The sequence below is a fragment of the Branchiostoma lanceolatum genome, chromosome 10 (assembly GCF_035083965.1).
Source record: "Branchiostoma lanceolatum isolate klBraLanc5 chromosome 10, klBraLanc5.hap2, whole genome shotgun sequence".
Classification (NCBI taxonomy): Eukaryota; Metazoa; Chordata; class Leptocardii; order Amphioxiformes; family Branchiostomatidae; genus Branchiostoma; species Branchiostoma lanceolatum.
Window position 1 is genome coordinate 6,200,694 of NC_089731.1, and position 27,245 is coordinate 6,227,938.

At 41.2% G+C, this 27,245-nt stretch overlaps 3 protein-coding genes across 5 annotated transcripts in view; 2 read left to right on the top strand and 1 right to left on the bottom strand.

Moving 5' to 3' along the window:
* LOC136443436 (activated CDC42 kinase 1-like) overlaps positions 1–18,608 on the bottom strand; it is a 67,863-nt gene extending 49,255 nt beyond the window's left edge. The window contains exons 1-2 of one of the 3 annotated variants that reach the window (XM_066440665.1): positions 18,489–18,608; positions 2,175–2,443 (exon numbers count right to left, since the gene is read on the bottom strand). In XM_066440665.1, coding sequence (XP_066296762.1) covers positions 2,175–2,405 — 231 coding nt within the window. In that variant the 5' untranslated portion in view covers positions 2,406–2,443; positions 18,489–18,608. Of the gene's footprint in view, positions 1–2,174; positions 2,444–14,582; positions 14,713–17,998; positions 18,315–18,488 lie in introns of those variants that run through there. The other 2 variants (XM_066440667.1, XM_066440664.1) reach the window with 2 other exon arrangements.
* A 1,010-nt stretch (positions 18,609–19,618) lies between these two features.
* Positions 19,619–26,175, top strand: LOC136443884 (uncharacterized). The gene is made up of 4 exons (XM_066441257.1): positions 19,619–20,422; positions 21,937–22,010; positions 22,348–22,448; positions 22,723–26,175. Exons 1-4 carry the CDS (start codon positions 19,718–19,720, stop codon positions 25,350–25,352), a joined length of 3,510 nt encoding a protein of 1,169 aa, XP_066297354.1. The 5' UTR covers positions 19,619–19,717; the 3' UTR covers positions 25,353–26,175.
* Positions 26,176–26,213: 38 nt separating this feature from the next.
* Positions 26,214–27,095, top strand: LOC136443885 (uncharacterized). The gene has a single exon (XM_066441259.1). It carries the CDS (start codon positions 26,214–26,216, stop codon positions 27,093–27,095), a length of 882 nt encoding a protein of 293 aa, XP_066297356.1.
* The last annotated feature ends 150 nt before the right edge of the window (positions 27,096–27,245 follow it).

Sequence of the window (27,245 nt, forward strand, 5' to 3'; positions counted from 1 at the left end):
CTGTCCGGTGCCCCATCTTTTCAGCGGTTGCGTAGGCGGTGTCCGCCCACACAGTGTCACTGATCAAACAATGCACAGGTGAAACTTTTATGACCTCACCTGCCTCACTTCCTTTCTGCACTTTCATTACGTAAGGCATCGCCTCATACAGGATCGCATAGAAACAAGCGTCTTTAAAATAAGGTATGGGACAAAGGGGTTGATGCAATATGCTACATACATTTATCCAACTTCACATCACAAACATTTTGTTGAACCGACATGCCACCGATATTGCAACCTTGGGAAAGGTACTTTACACAACTCTACTCACTTCATCCAGGTGTAAAATGGGTACCTGACTTTGGTTGGGGAGGTATAAGGCAGTGGAAGGAGAGGGTTGAGCTCCGCTTTCCAATGCCATGCCCTACACATAGTGGATAACAACCCACAAACCCTAAGGCCTCGAAAAGGCTATGAGACTACCTACTTTTACTTAACTTTGCTGTTGAAACTATGGTAATAAGACTAAGATAACATATGTTTGTGGCAAGAGATCATCATACAAGCTGTGAACTTAAAAATGCAGTAGAAAAGTAAAGAAAGTTGCTCTGCTTCAACTGCAACCATTACATGTGGATTTTGCCCACTTTTTCTATGTACATATACTTTCATTATGTAAAGCATTTCCTAATATGGAATGAAAAGTAGTGAGCAAATCAAACAATACACATGTGAAACTTCTATTATCTAACCTTTTTCACTTCCTCTTGTCTGTGGCACTGTAGATTGTTTTAAGTTCATGGGGGACTTTATTTTGCAGTAGGGCGGGAAAGGAGGCACTTGCAGTATTCCAATTTCTCACTTGAAACAACATTAACCTTCAGTTAGTAAAAGCAATAGAAGACAGTGCGTATACACTCGCAGTGTGTCAAGTTCACAGTGAAAAGATACTGCAAACATAAAACCATCACAGACATTTCAAGACTTTCAGTACGCATTAAAATCCATTGTGCCAGAAGCACTGTCTCATTGAAACCCACTGCGATTTACTACATAGACAGGATTCGAACATTACATAACTGGGTAAAACAAGACCGACACTTTGTTGTAAGTACCACACAGAAACACCTGCAAAGCCCATCAGCACTGTTAACCTTGTATACCACCAGGAGGAAAACCTGTCTCTCCCCATGTACCCAACCCTCCTGCTACTCCCCACTACTCCCTACTCCTCCCAGCCACACAATGAACACACTGTCCGTTTTTCTTACCTTTGGGGGGAAGCAAATGCCCCATGAAATTTGTATTTCCTTTTCGCAGCTCTCTTACATGGGTGGCTGGGGTTTTAAAACAGTGGCAGGCTTTCATGTGAGGGCTGGCCACAAAGGCAGTGGTTATTTTGAAGGGTCAGATCTTTCTGTACATCCCATGAAGACATAGAAATCCCACACTCTTTGCCCTGTATGTGGCGGTGTTACCCCCCCAAGACAAGTTTAAACACACTTTGAAGTTCATGTTGCTGAGGGATGGATTTAAGACAAAGGTCTGAAGTTAGGCAGTCAAGGAACTGTAAATTTCTTGGGTAGGAACTTCTTTATCGCAAAAAAAAAAATTTCACAATATTAACTAAGTCTGTATAAGATAATTTTCTGTCTTCAACAAGCAGAAAATTCAAATATAGATAACATTTACACACCTACCAGTTGAAAGCTTTAAAGCAATATTCCTGTATTCTTGACAATCAAGGCTACATCTACTTGTATCTACAACTTACAATAACTTCCTTGGTAATATTAATATATGTAATATTTTATTTCATAAACAATGATGAGTTTAGACAATCCCTATTTGATTATAACATAAATCTGAAATCTGTAGATACATGTATCATTCTGTTAGTAAGGAACACATGTACTTTGCTTTTAAAATTTATCTATTTTATTGCCCATTTAAGCCCAGGGGACCAAACATGCAGACTGCCATCAGAGGGAGAGAAATAGTCATCAGTAAATGCAATAAGCCACATGGTAAGATCTTGTAATGTAAGTTGGTATGTTACCTACATCCTTACATGTATGTCTTCTCTGTTTTTACAACATGTGAAGGATCATTTTTCCTTGCCCAGGTCTCGTCACAGGTTGAGTTGCTTTGCTTCTTTACAAGGTAAAAATAAACATGTAAACATGGCGTACCTTTCCCAACCATGACTTTCTCTGAGCAGCCTTTTTCCTCTTGATGGCCTCCATCAGTCTGCGCTGTCCAGGCTTCCCCATCCCGATCTTCTCCAGGTCCTCCCCCTTCACGTAGTCAAAATGGGACAGTCTGGTCACGTGCAGCTCGTCGCGGATCTTCTGGAGGAACTGCTCGAGCTGGATCTCCACGAGCAGCTCGCCCAACCAATCGGGGTTCTCGTCTGAACTCATGGCGGCGGTTGGAGGCTGAGCTACCAGCCTGGGGAATTCTGGGAAGGAAAACACAGCAGATACCATATTAGGATGATTGGTTATTAGATCCATTTTTTATACAGGGGAACACACATCATTTCACAAAAATGTTTGCGTTATGTTTGGTTCATTGAATAGTCTAGGAACTGGAAACTTGCTATTGTATCTCTGTTGGCAGGTCAAAAAATAGATCAAGCGAACAAAAGATTGAAAGTAAACATCCAAGCTAAGAAAAATGTTGAGTCATGTTTTTCATTATGCTGATTATTGATACAGGATATGTCATGTATCTATTGATTACCTAATGGCAAAATAGATCAATACAAAGCAAGAACAATACGTTTGGCAAAAGACAACAGAAAAAAACTCTTTAAGATTAAAGACATCAGATGATACATCAATTTCATTTTTGCGTAAACTGAGTCAAAGCAATATTCTCTGTGCTAAAAATACACCTGTGTTGACATGGGTAGTAAGCACACTTTTTTACGAGTCACAAAATTATGAATGGAGAAGAGAAGAACAAACACTTGCGCTATTTTCCACCCCATGTTACATTAACCGTTCAAACAAGCCTTACAATCTATTGACCGCTTGTGCAAACCTCGCCAAATCAAAATTGTCAACAAACGAGATCACAAGAATATGACTCCCGAATGAAACAACGCCGTAACCGTAAATGACACAATGATTTGAGGGTATACAATTTGCACGTCTATATTGACTTTTACAAGAAGGATTAAAAAAACAAAATAATTATTCGTCGTTCCCTAAGTTTTCATTCCCCTTGTCAAAGGGAACTCGACATTGTCTGCTTGTTAAGCCAAGGAAGAGAAGTCATCCTCTAGTTACGTGAAGTGTAATACTGCAAATGCAGAAATATTCGCGGTGGTTTTATATTCACGGTTTTCGCGGCGACCTTTTCACCGCGAACCTAAAACCCCCGCGAACATTTTTGTCCAATACTGTAGCAGTATGTGACTATAGCGCTGCCTCAAACTAGAAAACACCGCGAACACTCCATTTTCCCCTTAGCGCGAAATAAAACCACGCGAACTTAAATGTATTTACAGTACCTTTATGAAAGCTGATGTGCAATGCCGCTTCAACACAGCTTATTAATAAACGTGTACGGGTACAGAGGTTTGAAGAACAAAGCTACCCATACTTTTTATAGCGTCAAGAAATGACTGAAACAAGTTGACAGGCAAGTTTATTTATACACGATCATGACCTGGCACACCTTAGACAGCGATAAGATCAGAAAGTCTTTTGTTTATGTCATTTTAGGGGAGTGGCAGTTTCCGTTCAGAGTAATTAAGCAACTGATGGTAACAGAACCCAGTCATACGACATGACAACACTTGTTCTTGTGCAATCAAGCTTCAATCTTTGTACAACTCAAGCACAGTCAGTGCATGCTGCAAGTTGAGTGCATCTAATGTGGGGAAACTAACTCCTGTTTGGTAGCTATACATGTCCAAAAGCCTGCAGTTCTGAGCAGAATCTCTAGATGGCACTGTTAGCTGGAGAATAGGGACTGGAAAAAGTCAAGCTATCTATATGTACATTGTATAGTAAATGTAACTCTGTAAAATAATTACTCATTTTGTAACTTGGAAAAAGAATACAAAGGATAGGACAAACTGGTGCACTTGATAAAAATCATAACATTGACAAAAGCATGTGAAACTAAATCCATAAATTGGTGTAAATACACAATGAGAGCTTTGAAATACATACTTGCTCTTGAAATAAGAGACATGACTTCCTAAACTTGAGGCAACATGTGCCTAGCAGCACACAGGGCTGCAAGATGTTTCTAACAGTATCATAATACTTCTAGAGCTTCTGATCAAACCCCATGCAGAGCCTCCAGTGGCAGAAGAGGAAGGAAGTCTGGTCACCATTTGAAAGAAAATCCCCAAAGACTGGAGCAAAGAAAACAGGGGCAGTTGCACCTACTTCCTGTGGATGGGAAGGACAGATGGTGCACAGTAGGCCTGGCCAACTCATTTGTAGTTATACAGTGCAGCACACTACATGTGTTTGAATATGTAGGTAGCAATAGTCTGTCTTTTACAATCAGTTACATTACAACTAGTCAAGGGACTTGGGGATTTTGCTAGCTTCTTAAAGGCAACAATCATTTATCGCTTGAAGTTTGAAAAAAAGTAATAACTCTACCATATGTCTACACTAGCCTAGAGTCCACTGTCCAGCCTTGTTACTCCGGGGAGGAGGATGACCTCCTTCTGGGAGTATTGGGAATGCATTTGTTTGCGCGTTCGCAGCTATTACTCACGATCCCGTTGTCGCATTGGTGTGTAACTTGGCATATCGTTTGCCTGGTTCGGCGTGGGGATGCACAATAGCTTTGTTACCCCATAACTACTTTAAACGTCAATCCAATATCGTAATTGCACCCCTATAATTAATGCTATGTCCCACTGCCCTGCCATAGGGACCATGTTATAATCCGTTATGCATGACTGGAATACTTCAGGCAGATACGGGGTATAAATCTTCCTTACTTGCTGTGATCGTATAGTCACTGTTACATTGAAAAATAGACAACGTGCATCACCACACGCAACCTAGGAAACGATATACCAAGTTACATACCAATGCAGCAACGGGAATTGTGAGTTTTAGCTGCGAACATGTGCCGAGTGAGCTTCAGTCTGTGTATTAAGTATGCCGTGTCCCTCGCAACTCGCATACAGTATGTGCGCACGGGACGGACGATGTATTTTTACGCACAGTGTGAAAATGGCAAATCTCTGGACCTTCAAACTTACCACACTTGTAGTTTATAATACGGAGGCTGTGACAATGTAAAAAGTTTACACAGGGAATGAAAGATTGTTGAGAAATATCTCTCAGAAAAGTGCGCGCGCCAGTGTCACTTCCGGGTGGTTAGATCCGGTGACCTTTGACCTTCGTGAAATGTTACGATAATATAAATTAGCCTTTTTTATTGCAAATAGCTTGATAGCTATAGATCAGGCTGACCTGCAATAAATTGTGGAAAGAGGATTTACTGCATATTTGTGATTTCTGATACATCTTAGTTGTAAGGCTGAATGGTTAGTTGATAATTGAAAAGGGGCCATCTAGATCTAACTTTGTGACTTTTCCCGGAATTTCTAGATCCCATCTGTGCCATGCTGTAAAAACATACTTTATTGAAAGAAAAAGATAAATGAACACATTTTCTTTACTTGCTATAAAACACTACTTGGACTGAGCAGAGATGCAATTTGTGTGGGTCAATACTTGTACATACTATAAATACTTCACGGAGAATTGTGTCCTACGGACTCTTGTTTGGTTTGCTCCTAACGTCACTACCGGCAACCATGGTAAAGCGACATTGGAAGCCTTTACTAGGCTCCATGGATGTTGCACATGGTTCGCCTATGGGCGGCCGACTCCCCTATATACATTTGTACTACTCACTCTCACTCACTCACTCACTCTAATTACAGTAACTAGTATTCACTCTATTTGGCCAATTGCTGCTATTTTTCCAGCGAACCACGGAGGCTGGTAGAGACTAGTAGGGCCGCCAAAGAAGTGAAAGGATGGCTTTCTGGCTTGTTTTGCACCATTCCCTCCCTCTGAGTTCCACCTGGAGTAGGAAACCCTAGAGGAGAGTGGCTCTTTTGGGTACAAGATCAATTAGTCACACTAATCTACAGGTCGTACAGAAATGAATGGGAAAGGAACTGCCATGAATGTCTTGTGGTTTCTTCTGACATGATGTGACTAATTGATTCAGCTAGGTTCGTACCCAAGTGTCAGAGGAGCCTTGTTCTTAGCATGAAAGCCCCCAGGCTGAAACATTGATTGATTAGTTATCACATACTAAATCTTGTTCCAATACAATTAAATCCTAACTTATCAACTAATCGAAACCAGGTGTTGGAACAGTGTTGACTTTTATAACAAAGGTTGTCCCTTCTGTTCCTATATATTATTATAGACCTTTTCCATCCCTCTTAAGTCAAGCGAAACTACAAATCCTACATTTTCACGACTATCCCTTTGAAGGCCAGGGATGCTGTGTTAGCAAGTTGTAAGCTATTCCACATTTGAGGAGAGTTACACTTTAAAAAGTTCATGAATCATAAATTTTCATTCTATAAGTTTGCTGGACCAAAGACATAAATCGGTGTGGTCTAATAAAGACCTTGACCTTGTTTGGCCCTTGCCTTTGACAAGAACCCCCCCTCCCCTCCTTATGCTAACCCTACCTCCACACCCCACCTGGTACACATTAGACAGTCCCCTATGGTTTGATAGAGAATTAATAGTTTCTCCCTACTGACCAGTAGCCACAAAACACAGATGGGGTGACTTCCTGTTCTTACATGGTCAGTTGGGACAGCCACAGGCGATGCTAATGCAGTTTACTGTTTAGCAGTCAAAGATTCTGTAGAATGATGCTTACAATCTGTAGTTCAAATGGAAGCTGCTAGGAGGAGTGGAAGACCAGTAGCCACAAAACACAGATGGGGTGACTTCCTGTTCTTATATACATGGTCAGCTGGGACAGCCCGGGCAATGCTAATGCAGTTTACTGGTTCTCAGAGATTCTGTAGAATAATGCTTACAATCTGTAGTTCAAAAGGAAGCTGCTAGGAGGAGTGGTCTACAGACATAAATATGCAAACATACATGACACTTATAGGGTAATTGTATGCAAATAGGCAGAGTATTGTCCTTACTCCCAGCTTTATCTGGTGATTCTTCCTTCTACCAGAGTACTTTTTTTATAGAATGAGAAAAGAGGTATATGTCCGTGATTGAAACAATTCTGCAGTACAAATTCTACAGTCATATATTGGAACTGAATCTTCACAGCGGAGAGGTCAGGAAAATATAACCGCTGCAAATATTTCAAGATTTACAGTATGGCGACCATAGCTGGAAAAGAGTTCAAGGACCCTTCTGTCCCTTCACACCAGGAGCGTGACAGTTTTCCTAGGGGGTACCTGGAACAAACCTCCCAAAACCAAAACACAGGTGTCCTCTCTTCCTGATGGAGTACACTGTGACCACAGGAGGACCTGACCTCTGACACGACCTGTGACCCCTCCTGGAGGCATGAGGGAACATCAGTTGACCTTCATGGGTACAATTTGTTCCTGGTCAAACTCCTGCTATCTTTAGTGGTGGCCTTTGAGGGTAAATCATGCAAGGCCATTTCAATCTAATTTGTAGGGTCTCAGATTCTTAAAGAATGGTGAACCGGAGTGGCGACATGAAAACAGAGTCAGGGTGGAATGTTGGTAAAGTACTGTAAATGCATTTTCGCGGTAGGGAGAAAATGGAGTGTTCGCTGCGGTTCTAAGTTATAGACACCCGCAAAAACCGTGAACATAAAACCACCGCGAACATAAAACCACCGCGAACATTTCTGCATTTATAGTACATTGGTACTCACAGATTCAGGAACAGATACACGATTACTTAAAACCCCCATGAGACCCTCTGATGTGAGAGATTACAGATCAGCCACCATGCATGTTAACATGGATCACTCCTGTCGTTAGGTCAACCCCAAGGTTACCAGTCTATTGGGAAACATGGGCCAAAACCTTTACATTCTTGGTGGCAAAACATAACAAGTCTAATTACAAGAAATTCAAAAGCTATAACTTACCAAAAGGCATAACTTAACTACTTGTACCAAAATGCAATGAACCCATTCACAAACATCACTATCACAAACCAACTAACTTACTCACTAACAAACACATGTTGGTGAGAACATAACCTCCCAGCCAAGTAAACTCCATAGAGGTTACAAGTTTGCACTCTATGGAGTATACACATGTATATCTGGCACAATATCAGTAGTTTCAGTTGCCAGATTAAAATACCACATGTTAGACTTTAAATACTGAATGACAGTCTTGCTGTAAAAATATTAGTTTTAGGTTAGAAGTAACACAAGTAACAATGCAAGTCCTTTTATAGGTATTTCAACCAGTAAAAATCTAAGTGGAGTATAAAGAATTGAATCATTTTCCATGCATGCACATGAAGCTGTGCAAACTGCATGTGACCTCTCTATGACCTCTCTCAGGTGAGTCACCCTTGCCCCCTTCTCTTCACACCACACTAATCGATAATAAACAATAAAGTTTGAACAACCAACTCAAACCTTACATACTATAGTGAATAATCAAACAACTGTTCTAGTGCCCACCTCTGCATAAGGACTCCGTCTACTGTGATAACTTTTCGGTGGTCTTTCAGTTTCAAATTATACTGTATTTCACTAGCCTCCACCAGGCCTTCCTACGGAGGTATGGATCATAGAATCCACAAAAAGGGGGAAAATTGGCTAGGAGAGCCAGTCAGTGGGAAGGCTAACTTTCCCCTCCTCAAATTCACCTGCAAATGAAACCATATGGTGGCCATTGAACTCCCCTGGCAAGTTATTCTCTCTATAGCAGGCCCAGTCAATCTGGCAGAGACTAGTATTTCAGTCTGGTAGAGACTATAGCTAGTTGACCCAAGCATTAAGAATCCTGTCTATATTGGCTACCTGCCTATTGTGGCCATTTTCTTCAACTTCAAGTCCCAGGAGAATTTGTTATATCTATACAATTTTGACTGTACTTCTAGACATTACCTCACCTGCGACTCTTTCCACACCTTGCCACCTACTCACCTGCCTACACACACCTGTCTGTCAGGCCTAGGACTCACCTGTTCACACCTGAACACCTCTGACTCATCACGAATCACTTAGCACTTACAGAACCAGTGAGCCGGCGAAATTTGATACTGAGTAACTGACTAGGCTTCTAACAAGTTGGATAAGAAATCTAAAAAAAAGGGCCCAAAAAAATTTCAAAAATATACCTTAATAGGTTTCAGAAAACAAAATGTACAACAACATTGAGAAACTGAAGAACAGAAACCCTGACAATAATCTGTTACTCTTCCATTCACGGGTGACCTCCTCATGACCTTTCACTTCTCTGACACACTTTTGGATAATCTTAACCTCCAGCAGTACTTTGATCTTAGAACATAGTATATTCATCTTATACCCCCCCCCCTCCTCCCGTGATTCCAACTAGATGTAGTCTGACCATAAGGTAATGCTAAAAAAATCCTTTAAAAAGCAAGAAAATTTGAGCATTAAATTCCGAGAGGAAAAAATTTGCCCAAACAGAATACAAAAGGAAATTGAAATTCGTATAAACTAAAAGTCAAATCCTTGTTCTTCTAGATATATAAACTATACTAGACTCAAATAATGACAAAGAAATTACAGTATTAATCTATTCAAACCTTTTTAGGCTAAGCTGTCAAAAACTGATAAATAAAACCCCAAACATTGTACTTTATATGAACTAACATAGAAACATGGAAAAATCTTGATATCTCAAGAAGTATCAAAACGTTTATTACATAGCCTTAAAAACTTTTCAGCCCATGATGATAAAGACATCCCAAGAATGTAAAACTGCCAGAAACTTGTAGTTGGCATCGTTCAGTCTTGTCAGATGATGGGTTCTTAGAAACGGCAGAACAGAAATAAAACCTAGAGAATCATCTGTTTGAGTTTGACAGGGTTATCCCCTGCAGATGTGCGTCTGTCTCTCACACAAACTCTAGCACATGGCAGCACCAAACCAAATCATAACACAGACGACCTCCGCTAACCCCACAGATGCAGCATCCTCCATCTGGTGCTGGGTGTGCTGCACTGGTGCAGAGATCATTGGCTGAATGTCTCTGCCAAGGATGTGTGATCGGCATTGGTTGGTTAGGGTTTTGATTTCATCAACTGATTGATGTGATTTGTATCACTTGGAAAATGACAACAACATAGACGAGACGCCAATGGTATTCAACAGTTTCGACTTAACTCGTCTTTTTCAAGAATGACAAGAATCAGACCAATCCTCCTTTTTATACCTTATCTGTGCTATCCTAGTGCAGGACACTCTTAGTTATTAGCCAATCAACATTTTGCCCAGGTATAGGCTAGATTGCCTAATTCACTATGCACTAAGTATGGCTTAGTCAGGCTGCTTTTTGGAAATGACCCAAATACAGGAATATTTTGTAATATTTTCAGGGACTTTTCACCATTACAAGATATGAGAGTCCCCTAGGGGCTTCCTTGCAAATTGCAGCTTTCTTCCACACATGTCAACCTGCAGGGGGAAGTACAAATGTAGCAGCTGCTTTGCTTAAAGTTTTGAAGTTTTTCAAAGTACTGTCTGATTTTATAAATAACCAAGCGGTCAAACTACGGTAACTGTACAATTACGAGTCTGTCGATAAATTTTTGGCAGGCTGGAAAAGATAAATATTTACACATGCTATCATGGCATTGTTTTTGTCTTGGGTCTTGACACTCAGATTTTACATTCTGGCAATTTGTCAGAAGAAAGGTCTTGCCAAAAATTCTGGCTGGATGCTAGCACATTGATTGATCATATCATGAAAAAGAGCTGACAAAATTTGGTAATAGGCCAACAATTTCACTCAATCATATCCTTTTCATAATTGCGTTTACTTGAATTGTCATCCAGACCATCCAGACCATACAAATAGAATTTCTTGATCTTATAATATTTTAAAACAAAAACAGAAAAGTGCACACCTCTTTGTATAACAGATATTCTCTAAAACTTTGACAAACATTCATATGGACTCTGAGCTATAGCAATACATCACAGGATACTGAATAGCACAAAATACATTTTTTTAGTTTTACTCAAGCGACACTGTTTCTAGGTGGTCATTCATTTGAATCCGTCAGTAGTCTCAACATCTGTTCAAATACTGATTGGGATTTAACTAAATCCTCTTGGACCAACAAACCATTGACACTCGCAATGAAGACATTTAATGCGAGGATGGATCCAACAATACGTGTACCTCCCTATATAAAACTAAAATTAGATAAACACGTTTTACAAAACAGCCTTTTTCTAATAGTTTATCATATCGATATGATCAACTGTACTATCAATGGTCCAACCAAAAATGAAATTATCTTCTTAGGTAAAAGTTTACACATAAATGTATCTTACAAGAGAGCCTAAACCTATCAAGACATGCAAAAAACTGCAAAATCATTTTGCAGATGCAGCTACCAAATGATTTTACCAAATTTGATCCAAAAAAGAAAACGTAGAAATGTCACCAACTTACTTTTCGATTTGACTTTCAGTTTTCCCTCTCGACTCTTGGCTTTCCCAAACCTGCCCAGAAGACACCTAAACATTTCTACCTGTACTACAGACTTCAAACTAACTGCCTATTCTGTACGAGGACAGCCACAGCCTCTTAAAGCCTGAAGTCTGAAAAGAATTTCAGGCTGGGATTCTGAGTCTGCTGTCCAGGTTTGTTTTATTTGGCAAGACTGGAGTTCCTGGGATTTTTCTGGACCAGACACACAATTCACCAACCTGCATTCCTCGGGGTATCTGCTGGTATCTGCTGGTTAGAGTTGGAGGTGAACTTTGTCGTGGGTAATTGGAAACATTCAGTCAAAATACAACAAAGACACCTCCCAAAGGGACACTGGGCCATAGCAACGTCGTTGTTTGTTTTGTGTGAAAATTTATCTAAAAACCAGTATCAGAATAATTTTACGGAGGGTAGGAAGAGAATTGTCATCACAAGTATCAAATGCAAAATTGAGAATGGAGGTGAAGCTAGAAAAAGAAATTAGAAAATGTTACAGGAAAAGCTTTATAAACTTGTTGACTAAAGATTGCATTAAACCCCTGAACAAGCTTAGCAATATTATAGCACTCTCTACTCTTTGTTACTTCTACTGTCACCAATAATGATTTGGTAAAATTGAACCAACAACAGTATGGACAAGAAAGGGAAAGGTAAGAAACAAAAACCTCCATAACCTCAAGGTATACCAACTTTTATGAAAAGTCAGACAATTTGGGATATTTCTGTGACTTCTCCTACATGCAGTCTCTACCCTACATGCAGTTTCTGTCAAAGTTGGTTAGAGCACATGTACTTTCACCAATATCTACTTTGCCAACTTTCTGAGATGAAAACTTGCCATTTCTATCACTTGAACACTACTAACTAATGATTTTTATTCAATAACTGTACAGTTCTAGCACATTATCAGAACTATACCCTAATCATTTTCCAGCTCCAAATACTGCAGCACATATCCAGACAGCTACCTCACCGGGCTGATATGCAGGCATGTGGTCACCACAAGAAATATACAGCACTGGCAGGGCAGAATGCAGGAAAGGAAGCTGGCACACGGCCATGTATACAAGCAGTCACCAACTAGTAAAGGGTACAACCTCCTTAGACTGGTCTGTTGAACCAATGTTTGACATGTAGTTTAACCTGAGAGGATTTGAGGATAGGAGAGAGATATAGAGAAAGCTCTTGGGGAGCAGAACATAGCCAACATAGATTGCTAAACACTTTTACGTTAGAAATCTAATACAAAAAAATATACCAATTTTATGAGTCAGGAACAGTTCAAAATCTTGGGCCATATCAGTTCAACTATCTGGTTTCCATAAATTCGTAAAAGATTGACATACAGCAGTATCAGTCTAAGTGTACTTTGGTCCATATACATATTAGCCTGGGTGCCAGCCTTTTTAGCTTCCATCCGCTACCCTAGCTCCGCTGCGCTACCCAAGCTCCGTACGTAAGCTAAAAAGGCGAGGAGCGGAGCTTGGGTAGCGTACGTAAGCTAAAAAGGCTGGCACCCAGGCTATACACATATACTGTCTAAAAAAAGTCAGGTTCAAGTTTTCTTCCACGGTTTTTTGGCTTCCATTTTGACCTCTTGCTATCATAATATCAATTTTCACTTTACAACGTCCAAGAACCAAGGAAATTTTATGTATGGCCTTAAGTCATTGGTACGGCCTCATCAAGTCAGCATACTGTAGATTTATTTACTTTTGCAAGGGCTTAAGTTTGCGTTAGAAGGAGAAAGGAGGTTTTTGCAGTGTTTTAAGTTCACAATTCTATAGTAGTTATGTAGTAATGCATGGAAAACGCATATCTGCGACGTCATGAATAAAACCAATGCAAACATTTCAGGATTTACAGTATATAGAACTCAAGACTTCTACCAGGAAACAAATGAGTAAGCCAGGAAATACTAGTGAATCATGACTACATCCATGTGACAGGACAACCACAAGGACTGGCATATCCTGACTGATGGGGACACAGCAAAAAGGCCCCACAAGTATGACAGACCGCCCATCCTTCCTTCCTATGACCTAGGTAATCTCCAAGCAGATGCCGGGGTAGAATGTTGGAACACTTTCTGACTGCAGGACTACTCAGTCATTTGACTGTAGTAGAGAGTCAGTAGAGAGCCTGGCAGTTAGGCAATGTTATGACCTTCCATCCTACCATCTGCTTGGAGTTTATCTCCTATGTAGTTCATAATACAAAATTATATGGGAAAAGGCCAACCATGAAACTTATCAAAGTAATTGAAGGGGTCTAAGCATACATATGATTGAAAGAACAGTTAATCAACATTTTTCTGAACATTTCTGTGACATATACATAACTTATCAATTGGACTTTTATAATTTTTACAAGAGATCCAACCTTGCAAAGATGGAAAATTCCAAGAAAGAGTCAGAACAAAATAATACATTGTCATATACCAAAGCCTAGAACATAATTCAATATATTTCATATTTAAATATTCGTAAATCATCTGCAACCTGGAAAAATACTACCCCTACTTGATCTAAGCCAAAAATCTTAAAAACAGCCCTTCATATAATGGAAACAGGAAGAACTTATATTTTGATTAATCATGTTCATTTCATAATTATTTATTATACTACGTGTAGTTAACAACATTACTTTGTCAATTATCATTTACTTTATCGGTGCAAAATATAGCAGTAAATAAGCATACAAATGTGCATGAAATTTTATGTCTAAAATTGTAAATGTAGATTTCAAGGTTCATTTACTTTTAGCATTACAACATACAGTGTACTGTATTCTATTAAATCTTTATCATACTATAATAGTACTAGTATCTGAATTTCTGAAAGTCCCTGTACTTCTGTTGGCTTAATAATAAGAAGTATTCAAAATGAGCTCTCATTTTACAAGGAAAAAGGAGTATCCTACCTCGCCCACTCACTCACACACGCACCCCGACGTCACATCATCGCTGCCGTCTCTTACAACCCAACGAGAAAATGAGCAGCAAATGGCTCCACACACGTCGTGGAAACATCCTGCCCCAGCACGAATACCAAGTTCGAGCCCCATTAGGAGGCCATTTCGGAGGGCCAGTTTTCCCTAAATCTTCTCCAATTCTACGCTGGAAATTGTCTATAACACCCCCAAATAGTCTAATTTGAACAATAAGCTCAAACCAGATGATCAACTTACAAATGCCGCAACACTGGGGAAAGATAATCTATAAACAAAACTGCCCATAACTTTTATGAGTTGAGAAATAATTTTGAAGAGAGCAGAAATTTGAGGGAGTACGGTAGGTTACAGATGGCCTGCAGGGTTGAATGCAACATTTCCATTTAAATGGGGGGTAATTTCTGAGGCATGATTGTTCATGGGGCTTCCTACACATGGCTTTTACCCCAGAACACCCTAACAGGAAAAAAGGTGGAGGACATTCTACCACAAGTTTCTTGATTTTCTTTCATCGTTCTTTCAAAATTCTAATCTGTCGATTTATCGTTATCATTCAATATTACATAGATCAGAACGTCATCATTTGCAGTCCTGCATACATATAGTCCATGTATATTTATTACCTCTGTAAATAACATGTTGACTGTGAAACTGGCAAAAGAAAGAAACAACTGTTATTTGAAAAGGAGATCCCAGGAGCTGAAAAATATTCAGTAGAGTTTGTTTTCATTTGTTTAAACGGATGAAAAAATCTATCAATAACAGAAGTTTATTTTTGTAATATGTTTGTTCAAGGGGAATACATATTTTAGCTCCTAGCAGATTTCTTGCAAACTGCAGTTGTTTGTTTCTTTAGCCAGCATAGCAGTCAACAGGTTATTTAAAGGTCACTATATCAAGAAGCCCTATTGAAATTTGTAATTACCTTATCAACTTAGGACCAAACACAAACAAAAAACCTTTGCATGACCCATAGAGGATGGGTGGATAATTGACAATCAATCATGTTAAAGATGAATATCATTAACATAATAGTAAGAAAGACAACACTGAATACTAGGACAGCTAGCGTGTAATATTTGTGTTAAAAAGAGAAGACTGACAGCAAAGGGAAATCGAGAAAGGAATTGTAGAGGCATTTTTCCCCTTTTCTGTTTGTTTTGTGTGGTAGGTTATTTTTGTATTCCTTTTGTTTACATTCTTAGGAAGTGAAGACATGTCTAACTGAAACCGAGAGACAAAAAATGTCTTTGAAGTCTGCTTTTGTTTCAAAAATAGCGGGATCAAAAATAGCAGGAAGGACAGTAATAGTACTTTTGACTCATGCAGAGGATAGCGATTACAACATAGGTCATGTCCTTGAATCATTTCTTTTTTGTCTGGAGACCTTGGAGGTTGTCAAAATACTCAAATATTCCTAGATAGACAATAAACTACTGCTTATAATATGCCATCCCAAGGCCAGAAACCTATTTCTTGTTCAAGTGTGGTTGACAAACAAAGGGCAGCATTCAAATTCTTGACCTTTAGGTCCACAGGCAGGGATAGCTAGCCACTTGACCACAAGACAAGGGTGTGACAATATCGAATATGACCAACCCTAACCCCACCCTCCACCCACTACCATCCACACCCTTGCCACACCTACATCGTACAATAATATGTTACTATAGCCATGTACCTATTGTATGCAAGTCTTGTTAGCAACAATTATCAGCCTAATAATCAGGTCTTTTTTGTGGAATTCGAACTTTCCACTTTAACTATAGAGATTATCATTTTCATATTTACCAATCAATGGTTCAAAGTGTAACCAAGCCTGCCTTCAGCACTCGAGTTGCCTAAAAGCCAAGTAAACGCTGCGTAATTCCATATACCCGTAGTAATGGATTTAAAATTTGCCTCTAAAAATGCAGGAATTAGCATTTCAGACAGTTAGAAACTCCAAAATCTTCAGGGGGGAAGAGGCTACCAGGAATGCTGTATCCTTCAGATATTGATATATGAACTACGAAGACATTACAATTGAGGCTGTGATTTTAATACCGGTAAGGGTCAAAAGGAGAAGAAAAACTGACCTGACACAGACAGCTATTAGTAGTAGAACTTAGAAGTGAGGACCTCCCAACAGCAATGTCCAAGCTTTCCAGTCAATATGTTCTGCTAAGTGATAGGTTTACATAGGTTTGTCATTAGGCATCCCTAGAAAAGTGAGCTAACAACACTATCAGTTAGTATTTACATGTTGCAGTGACATGTGAGTTATTGGTACCACATGGTTCTACAGATTGGTACAATGTGTTACAGGACTTTCCCCTATCATTGATGAAACATACCATACACTTCTGAGTGTAACCATGCATGTGACTCATCCAAAGACCACATGACAGTCAGTTGTATACACTACTGCATTACAGTAACATTTGTGCCACTTATAATCAGCAACATGAACATACAAGTTGACAACAGCTGAAGGGGATATATTTCATACAGAGGAATATTTCGTACATAAAAGTGAAAGTGATCTCCAACCAGTTAAGCTAACTGAAGAGCTAACCTTACACTGGCTGTGACAGGAAAGACAGACAATATAAAACAGGTTTGTGCTGTAGTACCAGGGAATTTCTCTGGCTGTATTTGAAAAGCACAATGAACAGTGGACGACTCGTTCTAAGGACTGCAACCCTTTCCAGTAGTGCACACGTCAGGTGAGCGACAACAGCCAGGATTCAAACTCCCGACCTCTAGGTTCAGAGACAACATTCCTCACAAATAGACTACGTACCACAATACATGACATGTCCCTATAAAAATACAAAATATACACTTAACTAAACAATCCAGTTAGAAATTGTAAACTGGCCTGTACAAAGTGAAGTTTATGAACTGAAAACACTGAACTGAGTCTAGGTTGGCAAATTGTACCTTAAATGCACTGTACTGTACATGATTCAGAGAATATCACATTTTAGATTTTTAATTTATAGACAATAGCTGTCAGATTCTAGATTGTTCTCAGTGGTATTAGAAGTCCTTTGCCAAAAATACTGAACATGTAGAAAACACTTTAACATGTTTGTTAATGATTAAGTGCAATAAAATTTCACAGGCCAACTGAAAAGAGAAAAAACCTTTTTCTATGTCTACAGATCTACTCTATTTGCTCAGTATTTGTTGTAGATTCCAATTCATCAGCGCTAAAAAAGCACGTGGCAGTGAAAAATAATATCTCTCACACAGACAACTTACAAAAGATGTAGTGACTGTGCGTGACCCTTGACACCAACGTTAACCGTTAAGTTTCCAGTTTCAATGGACCAGATATTTAAAAACCCCGTTCATAAAAACACAACAGCGCTGGTTTACAGTAAATTAACAACACATACCTTTATGAAACGCGTAGCTTGTTGTAAAAGTCCAAGTCCTTGGTAGTAGGAAGCGTTTTTAAATGCTCAAGTCAACCGAAACGAAATCGTTTTCCGGTTGGGGAGAGGGGAGGGGGGTGTCGTTAACGTCAAATCTTACGGGATTTGAACCAACAGAGTTTGATCTACGCTATGAGAACGCGAGCACCACGGCATCCTGTGGTTACGTCACGAGTTTGAGTAGACAGGAATTACCGGGGAGTTCGTCAGTTTGTTGTCATGACCAAATCAGGAAGTGACTGCCCAGCCCTCCCCCAAACATGACGACAGAAACCGCAAAATGTCGCCTGATCTGACCCGGGCGCTATTCACTCACTTCTCCAGCTCGCACGTACGTCATTTCCGGGTAAACAACTACGGTATCCAGTGCGACAACTGTTTGGCATATTTGTGCACGATGCACGCTTGTCGGTGTGAGCGTTCTGAGGGGGAAAGTCAGATTTGTACCTACCTTTTCTGCGAGTATTCCAGGGTGCGGTTGGACGACTTCGGCCATTTTCTGCTGTTTCCGTCCCGTCATGCAGCAGGGTCGACCTTTGACCCGCCTGGATGTAAACACGCCAGACTAGGAAGTCACGTGCGTTTTCGCGCCCTTTTCCCCAAAAAATTACTAGTAATTAATAAATTAATTACAGTCAAAATAAAAGACAACGATACACTTTGTACACGAGTATATCGAATGAATCATCCAGTGATAATTGCGATTTTAGAAGAACTGACTAGCCTGCGGCACAATTCAGGTAACCAATAGTTACCTGCGAGGCTGTTGTTCGTTTTTCTGTAAATATTGAATAAACCATTCATCAAATCAAAAATCCTCAAATTTGTGGAGGCGTATTGTGTTGATTCGATACGAGTTTGTTTTGTATCGTTTTGTGGGTTTCTTTCGTATTGGTGACCATCCATGGATCACTAGAGTCTCCTAGCTGCAGCTTACATTATTGCAGTTCTAGCAAATCAAATATGATTTTCTTTGCAATTTATGCAGTACATTTTCTTTGGTTTTCATTAGAGAATAAAAAAAACATCTCTCGTATACGCGCACGGGCACAGAGCGTTATATCCTATACAAGTGAAATGTGGAAATGAATAGCATGAAAAATATAATTCTTTGATATATATTACAGAATATGGCAAGCCGCCCGACATGATGATGATGTGTTTACGGATAAATCGTTTAAGATACACATGTATTGCACAAAGACGCCTTGCGGTTATGATGAATAAAATGATCTCCTATGCTTTCCCTAGCTGAGCGTGCGCCTGCAAGACCTTACTAGTTAATAACGTTGAAGAGATTCATCAGCCACGTGTGCTACAAGTTATTAAGATATTCTTCTCCGTGATCAAGATGTACAGTTGCCATCGAAAATTTGGAGGTACGTGATTGCTACCTTTTACTGAAGTCACTGATAGAAGAATCTTTTAGTAACCTTACTAGTTAAGCCTGATACAAGACATATCGCCCTAAGGCATGTGCGTGCACAGTGACGTTGGCGCTTTGTGTACGCGTACACAACACCGACATGCCCTGTTTTAAATATTCAAACATGACCCCGGGTCAGCGTGGGTTCACGTCATTGGAAATCCCCGTGCAGGTGACGCTACAGGAGAATGAATGAATGCCTTCTAGCCTGAGCGCAAAGGAGCAGAAATCGTTACAGACATTACAAATGCAGGATGGCTCGACTGAGCCTGGTAGAGAAACTTCAGGAGTTGGAGACGCGGCTAGAAGCGACGGGAGAAAGTCTGGAGGTAGGGTACGGGAGGGCTCTGAGGGACGCTATCGCTGAAAAGGACTCCTACATAGAGGTGGAGGCGCTAAAATGTCTCGGAGACCTCCATCTGGAGAAAGGACAACTAGCCAAAGACTTAAAGGAATTCAAAACGTCTACTGCCTTCTACACAGCTGCTCTACTCCGTTGTAATGATCGGGATCTCGGGCAAGCAATTCTAGATCGTGTAGCCTTTATGGAGAAACTCGCCGAAAGACTGGCACGTAAAGACAGTCAGAACCACGAGAGGCAAAATACCCTAAGTACAGGTGCTCCTATCAACGACGTTTTGAGAATTGGCGAGGTTTGCCACAGATTGAGTATGGCTCGTTTTGAGGGTTTAAGTGGAATGTATGTGTTGGAAGAGGGTTATACAAAAGCCTTGATACGAGCTATTGCAACAGGAGACACACTACTGGAGGTGGAGCTGGTGAAAAGTCTAGGAGATTTGTACCTGGAGACGGGAAAGGCCTGGAGGGATGTGGCCTTGCTGTCAAAAGCGATAGCGATGTATAACAATGCCAGAGCAAGGTGTGACGATACCGACGGGAAAGATGTTCTTATTCACCGTGTCAAGTACACAGAAAAGGTCAAGGGCACAGTGATAAGGGTTTGTATTGATAAAACATATTTATGGTATGATTCCCTTTCATTTTGACCTCGAAGCTATGGGAAGGGGGGCGAAAATGTTATCATCAGCATCTGAAATTTTCCGGTATATTCTGGACACTACACTTAAATCTTTCGTTTTCGCTTTCACTTTACCACTTTAAACCTATCCACACTGGGGGGGGGGTGGGGGGGGGGGGCTAAAAGTGCCCGCGCCAACTTTGACATCGTATTTCTCCCGAACGATGTATGCTAGGACAACCAAACTTGGTGACTTTTCCTAAAATTTTGTTGGCAACAATTTTACAATAATGGTTTAACTTTATCATTTTTTCATGTTGCCATGGCAACGTGTTTCTGACTGGCATTTTATGCAAAAATCTTTAATTTTTTGAAAACAATGATATTTCTCGGGTTTTCTTGTACAACTACACTAGTTTTCCTAGATGTATAACATAACATGTAATTAGATGTAACTTTGCTGATTTAATATTCATAATTTATGCTAATTTGATGACGTAATCAGCCAAAATCCAAGATGGCGGACTATATCACTATTTCAGGTATCAGCAGGCTTTTTCGCCCTTAAAATCGTCAATACCTGACATTTTCTTTATCAGAAACATTTAGATTAACGTTTTTAGTCTATTTTCAGTGTCTTTTGGGGTCATAAGTGGAAAAAAGGATTTTTTTAAAAATTCAAAATGGCCGATCCAAGATGGCGGATCCCAAGGGATCGCCTACAACACGTGACGTCATTTAATGACGTCATTTTGAAGTCAACGTACTTACCATTGACTTTGTATGCCTTTGCATACCTTAAAATGAATAATACAAACCGTTTTGTTTAATTTCTTTAGATATTACGGGAAATCCCTATTTATCCAATAAAATCACATCGATGACGTCATAATTACGTCATATTACGTCATAACGTCACCAAAATTACAGGAATTATAAACCTTGACGTGAATATCACTCCCTGCAAATGTGGTGATGATACATCATACCGTTCGGAAATTATGAGGGGGGGGGGGCCGAATCAGCCCCCCCCCCCCCCCCCCCCCCGTCCCAGATATACCAAAAAAGCCCAGTCTGGATAGGGTTAAGAGGTTCGACATTTTGTTTCTCTGACAACATATAAACCAACGTGAAGATAAACATGTAGCACAAACCCTACTTGTGTAAATTTGTCAGAAAATCTGTACAGCTATGATTTAGAATCATCGAATCATTCAGCGCGTTTCCATGCGCAACCATGCAAAAGTCTTTAATGTTCCTGCTGTTGGATCTAGAACCACTACTATTTCATGTCTCGTTATACTGTAAGTACTGCGAAGGTTTCAATATCTGGACATTCTCAGCTGCTCCTCTTCTTTTTTCGCCTACGTACCTTGACATGGATGAAGAGTGAGAAGATAATCATGAAGAATGTTTTTCAGCAATGCGGCTTAACAAGTTTGAATGTTGACGGCATTGACACAAAATTGTTGTTGCTACTATGTTGTTGCTAAGATGCGAAGAGGGGGCATCTATGACCATGAAACTGTGAATTCAGAGGAAGACCCGGATGGTACATGTATGCTAAGGTATGTTTTTACTGAAATAACAATTGCTTTCCAATATGGGGTATCATCAAGTAGCTTTAGTATTGAAATGACGCCATGGTCACTTAACATGGGCACTATCGATAAACTACATTTAAAATATCTCTATAGCCATATCTAATACCGTGAAAGTAAAGATATCATGGTAAAGAAATTACATGCTATTTGCTTTCCATGTGTGGCTGCCCCCATCCTTATGTGCTAGATCGCCCCCCCTCCCCCCTAATGGCTATCATTAGCTGGACTGGAGTAGAGATTGTGACTTGCGGATTACAGTTTTGATTACTGTGTGACTGTCGCATTGTTTTTTCTTCTTCAGATCCTACACAGAACATCACAGACTAGGAGACCGGGCATTACGGAACGGAGATGTCCACTTGGCAGAGCGGCAGTTTGCCTCTGCTCTGAAGGTTGTCCATGGTGAGTTGTACTACGTAAAATATCAATATACAACTAAAAATCTAAAACTGCTTATTTAGCAGCATACAATGCTGATAGATGAAATATCTTTCTTTTCAACTCACCCAACAAGCTTAAGGTATGCTACGATGCACTGCTTTTCACTTCCGGGAGGTTTTAATGACTTTTAGTAATCAGTTCTATCAAAACAACCTTTGCATCTTATGTAGGGAAAAACGTAATGTAAACTGCCCCTTAGCTGAGGTGTAAGAATGCGCGTTTTGATTTAACATAGGGTCAGGTCCAGCGCACTTACACAAGGAAGCCGAGAGTCTGCACAAGCTGGGAGATGTCTACCTGGAGCGAGGCAAGGTGACAAAGGACGGGGAAGACTTCACTAAAGCAGCTTCTCTCTACAACGCATCAATGGCAAGAATAGAAAACAGGCCTTTTAAGAGAGGTTCAATCCTCGCCATAAAACGTACAGAAGAATCTTTCTTACAACACGCGATAGGCGTCGCCTGTGTGGCAAGCCCGTATGAATTGGACCGTAGGCATAAAACCAAGCTAACAGGAATGAGGGACAAGGTAAAACAACAGCTTGACTTCATTGATGAGCAGAACGATCCATATAAGTATGGCGAGGACGACCCAGAAGTCAGGATAGTCGAATCTGCTAGAGCTGCAGCCGTTAGAGACCTCTTCCAGAAGACAGCTAAGGACAGAATCGCTTTTCTGGACAATCTCGTTTCTGAATGCATTTCTGTAATGGGCGAACCTCCGTGTAAATATGCCTTCATAGGTCTAGGTTCACAGGCCACGGAGCTGGTTACTCTGTTTTCAGACCTGGAGTTTGCGATTCTGCTTGAGGAAGGGTGCGACTCAGAAGAAAACAAGATGTTCTTCCGTAATCTCACTCACTACTTGCACATAAAAATCATTAATCTTGGAGAAACCATCCTTCCAGCTATGGCAATCAAATCTCTGAATGACTTTTACTCGGAGGATCCAGAAGACAGTTGGTTCTACGACTCCATAACGACACGTGGACTCGCCTTTGATGGGGCGATGCCCTGGGCAAGTCACACTCCTCTGGGCAGGAAGCAGACAGAAAACAAACCAGCGCTGGAGCTCATTCAGACTCCCAGCCAGTTGGCGAGGTTTCAGGACGCGGCTGTAGCCATGTCTGAAGAAGACCACCTGTCAGACGTCCTACGAAGCGTCTGTTACGTAACAGGGGAGGAAACTCTCGTTGAACAGTACCGTCTCAAGGTGATGGCAACGCTTAAACGTAACACCGCGCATGCCAACATTGAAATGGCAAATACAGAAGAGTTCAGGAACCCAGAGTTATTATCCACGCTACTGAACGTTAAAAGGGAGATTTATCGCTTCCCTACGATTGCTGTACAGAACATAGCTTTGCGCTGTGGGATTGGAACGTCCAGCGTGTGGGCAACCATCGAAGAGTTGGAATCCGGTGGGCATGTCAGCCATGAAAACGCCCACCACCTTGCAGTGCTCGTTGCTATCTCAGCTGAACTTAGACTGAGGACGTACATGGCTAACGGAGGTCAGAAAGAAAACATGTCTGCCTTGTTGCGTTTTGGTAACGAAAGAAATCATAGGGACAAAGCTGTTTCTGATCTAGAGAAGGTGTTTTATCTTCCAAATCAAAAGATGCTGTACAGATACTACTACTCTGCTGTTCCTCTACGCAGAGCTTTGTTGGAGCTGCAGAGGAAAAACACGGTGTTTTCCCTCTCGTTCGCTCTGTTTGAAACGTCGGCGGAAACGAAAGGGGAGATGAACATGAAGCTTTGTGATTTCACATCCGCAAGGAAGCAATTTGAACGTGCACTGGAGAAGAACAAGACGATCCATGGTAACGGCAAAGACCATCCTGACATTGCATCGTGCTTTCGGAACCTTGGATGGGTCTGTTATAGCATGGGTGAGTACACTGATGCAGAGGTCTTCCTCCAAAGGGCACTGGACATGTACCTCCAAATACACGGGCAAGGATCGACCCACCCATCTATTGCTACCTCACTCAGGAGTCTAGGCGCTGTGGCTAGCTGCCTGGGAGATTACAAACAAGCGGAAACGTTTTTCGAACAGGCGTTGGAGAAACTGAAACTCCTACATGGCGATATTGCGGATCAAGCGGATATTTCGTCAGTTCTTCACAACCTGGGATCAACATGGGCTGACATGGGTTACAACAGAAAGGCAGTAAGTTTCTATGAAAAGTGTTTGGCGATGAGAAGAAGTCTATACGAGTCGAAAACAGCGCACCCGGATGTAGCGTCAGCGCTCAATAGCCTTGGCGCTGCTTGGAATAACCTTGGCGACTACAAAAAGGCGACCGACTTCTATAGACAAGCTCTTATCTTACGGAAGCGCACATACGGAAGTGAGACGGTACATCCCGACATTGTATCATCATTAGGCAACCTGGGTACAGCTTACCTCAACCTGAAGGATCACAAGAAAGCAATTGACTTGTTTGAGCAAGCTTTACAAATGAACAATCTTTTATATGAACACGGTCACGCACACCCAGATACAGCGTCGTTGATTGACAATCTCGGATCAGCCTGGAATAGTATTGGCGCACACAGAAAAGCCATTGACATCTTCGAAAAAGCTCTAGATATGAAGCGGCGAGTGTATGGAGATGGCATGGTACATCCAGAGATCGCAACATCGTTCACCAATCTCGGTGGGGTCTGGAGCGATCTGGAAGATCACAGGAAAGCAATGGAACTATATTCGCAGGCATTGAACATGTATAAAGCTATATACGGACAGGGTACTGCACATCCCAGAATTGCAATCACACTGAACAGCTTCGGAGCCGCATGGAGGTGTTTGGGTTTCCCGGCAAAGCGATTCATTTTTACGAACAGGCTCTTCACATGAGGGAGAGGATCTATGGCCAAAATGCAGCGCACCCAGATATTGTCACGTCACTCAACAATCTTGGAGAAGCTTGGAGTCAGCTTGGTAATCGCACGAAAGCGCTCACTTACGTTGAACAGGCTTTGGATGCAAGAAAGCTCGTATATGGGCACGACGCAGACCACCCTGACATTGCCTCGACATTCAACGACGTGGGGGTCGCCTGGAGCCTGTTTGGTGATCCCTTGAAAGTCATTGTCTTTTATGCACAGGCTCTGAATATGAGAAAACGTCTGTATGGGCACGATAGGGACCATCTAGACATTGCTAAATCCCTCAATAACTTAGGCACCGCATGGTGTATTCTAGGTCAGGTTCGAAAAGCACTTCCCTTCTACAAGGATGCACTAGACATGCTGATACGTTTATATGGTGATACAGCTCATTCAGATATTGCAGGGTCACTCAATAACATAGGTATAGCTTGGGTCAACATCGGTCATTACCGAAAAGCAATAAAGTTCTTTGAAAGGGCGATTGTCATGAAGAAGCGCCTCTACAAAGACCGTAACGCGTACCCGAAAATTGCATCATCACTGAATAACCTTGGCGAAGCTTGGGGTGAATTGGGTCATCATGGTAGATCTATTCTGATACATGAACATGCGTTACACATGCGGAGATGTACCTACGGACACGATACCGCTCACCCAGATACAGCCACGTCACTGTACAACCTGGGTAAAGTATGGAGTAAACTAGGTGATCACAGAAAAGCCATGAAGTTCCATGAGCAAGCTCTGGATATAAGAATACGTGTAACTGGAAATATCGATAGAACCTCGCACCCCGCACCCAGACATTGCTTCGTCGCTCCAAAGTATGGGTGATGTGTTAAGTGATATTGGTGACTACAGGAAAGCAATAATCTTCTACGAAAGAGCTTTGAAGATTAGGAAAAATGTTTACGGACATGATGCGATACATCCCGACATTGCTTCATTATACAACAACCTAGGAACTGCATGGAGCCAGTTGGGGCATCAGAGAAGAGCAGTCGGTTTCCATGAACTCGCCTTGGACATCAGGAGACAAACGTATGGACCTGAGGCAACGCACCCAGACATTGCTTCGTCACTCAACAACCTTGGTGCTGCTTGGTGCAATCTTGGTGACTATGGGAAGGCACTGAAGCTGTATGAAGAGGCACTGAACATCAAAAGACGGGTATACGGACTCAAGACAGCACACCTAGATGTTCTGAGGTCCCTCAGCAACCTGGGTGCAACGTGGAACTACTTAGGTCATCCTAACAAAGCAATCCTGTGCTATGACGAGGCGTTGCGCATGAGCAGAGTTATCTTTGGTGACGATTTAGCACACCATCAAACAGCCACCCTACTACAAAAGCTGGGAACATCGCGGGGAGTACTCGGTGACCACAGGAAGGCCATCAACTTGTTCGAAGAAGCTGTACAGATGGAGAAACGCCTGCGCGAAAACAGTGCAGAACATCCAAACATCTGTCTGCTTCTGTCCAACTTGGGCGTGTCTTTGGCTGCCCTGGGGGACAACAGGAAGGCAATCGACGTACTACAAGAGGAACTGACGATGATGAACAAAATCTATGGACACAACGCGGCCCATCCGGATGCACTCAGGACTCTGAAGAACCTGAGTAAAGTCTGGAGAGCCCTGGGCGATCACGACAAGGCAACTGCATTATCGCTGCAGGCGGAGGAGATGCAACGTCGACTAAGATAAGATGTAGAGCATTGCCTCTGTAGCTATTTGTATGATATCCCTCATAGCTTTACAAAAACACACCTCTGAATATGTGTATGATGTAACAACCTTTATCTACTTTATCATTATATTAATCTTCACCATAGTTAACATTAACCTACAGAATTA